The 1,318-nt window shown below is 40.9% G+C and overlaps 1 protein-coding gene across 1 annotated transcript in view; it reads left to right on the top strand.

Annotated features, from left to right (window-relative positions):
• gfra4a (GDNF family receptor alpha 4a) overlaps positions 1-1,264 on the top strand; it is a 228,059-nt gene extending 226,795 nt beyond the window's left edge. Inside the window, exon 9 of the mRNA XM_014017074.1 lies at positions 619-1,264. Within this exon, the coding sequence (XP_013872528.1) occupies positions 619-765 (147 nt within the window). The 3' untranslated portion in view covers positions 766-1,264. The remainder of the gene's footprint in view (positions 1-618) is intronic.
• The last annotated feature ends 54 nt before the right edge of the window (positions 1,265-1,318 follow it).

Below are 1,318 nucleotides of genomic sequence, written 5' to 3' on the forward strand. Positions count from 1 at the left end.
TGTGTGTGTGTGTGTGTGTGTGTGTGTGTGTGTGTGTGTGTGTGTTTAGTAGGTGGTCCTTGAGGATTAAGACAGATTGTGTTTAGACGGCTAAACGTGAGCAGATAAGAGAGGTCCAGACCACCTCTGAAAGTGGTCACAGAAAAAATCTTTTTCATTTACACTGAGTTTGTATTCGTCGCTTTCCAAATGCAATAAGACAGCTTAAATTTGTAAAACAACAAGTCTTCGGATCCGTCCTCATATTCTTCAATAGTTGAAAGGACAGGTATGATGAAACGATCTTGTTTGAGACAATGGTTTAATCATACCACGATGCTGTTCTAAGACGGGTTTTGTTTTCATAGATAAATCTATGGACTGGAATTTGTGCTCATAGAATATAGTGGATAAAACCTGAAAGCTTCATTTGGTTCTCTGTGTCTGAACACAAACTGTTATGTGATGTCAGTATTTCTAATATACAGTATATAAAATTTAAATATTTACCAGCTGAGATTGTGATTCAAGACTACAAATGTTTTCCTATACATTTGTGTAGCCACCACTTTTTTATTTTAAATTGGAGCTGTGGATTTAAAATAGGATTTTTAATAACACATCTTTTTTTGTTCTCAGGTAAATGAAAATGACAGATTGTGGGGTGATGAGGAAGACTCCACGCTACCCACTCCAAATCTTTTGGACCACGSAGCTGAGTCTATCCATCCCTCCCTGCTGCTGATTCTGAGCTGGCTGATACTGGTGCAGCTCTCCCACCCATAAGAAGCCTCCCTTACTGAGCCTTCATGGACCAAGCCCAAGGTCCAGGAGAGGATGGGTGGGGGTTGGGACACGAGAGAGAAAACAGCCATGTCTGTGTGTCAAACAGTGGCGGGGTGGACCATGAGCTCCATCCTGCCCCGCTTCCCTGTCCTTCTTTGTCACAAAAATCACTCTTTATCTCTTTTTTGTGAATCATGACGAAAAGTGGTTGTGTTTTGAAGCCCCTGGCCCGAACAAGACTGTGGAGAGAAAAAATGCCACCATGGGAGAAAAACTGAAACTACACACTTCATTTCCTCTTCCACTCATTATACACAAACAAATAGAAACGTCTTTCTTCTGAAATTATCCGAACTACTAATCTATAGGAGAAGGGCCAGTGGGTTTTGAAGGTGTACAGTGATGAGACACTGAAGTTGTATTGCAGGAAAAACAAAGATATATATAAAACAAGACAATTTTTTGTTTCTTTTTAGTCATTCCTAACACACACACGCACACACACACACGCACACACACACACACACACACACACACACACACACACACACAC

The sequence above is a fragment of the Austrofundulus limnaeus genome, unplaced genomic scaffold (assembly GCF_001266775.1).
Source record: "Austrofundulus limnaeus strain Quisiro unplaced genomic scaffold, Austrofundulus_limnaeus-1.0 Scaffold160, whole genome shotgun sequence".
In the NCBI taxonomy this organism is placed as follows: domain Eukaryota; kingdom Metazoa; phylum Chordata; class Actinopteri; order Cyprinodontiformes; family Rivulidae; genus Austrofundulus; species Austrofundulus limnaeus.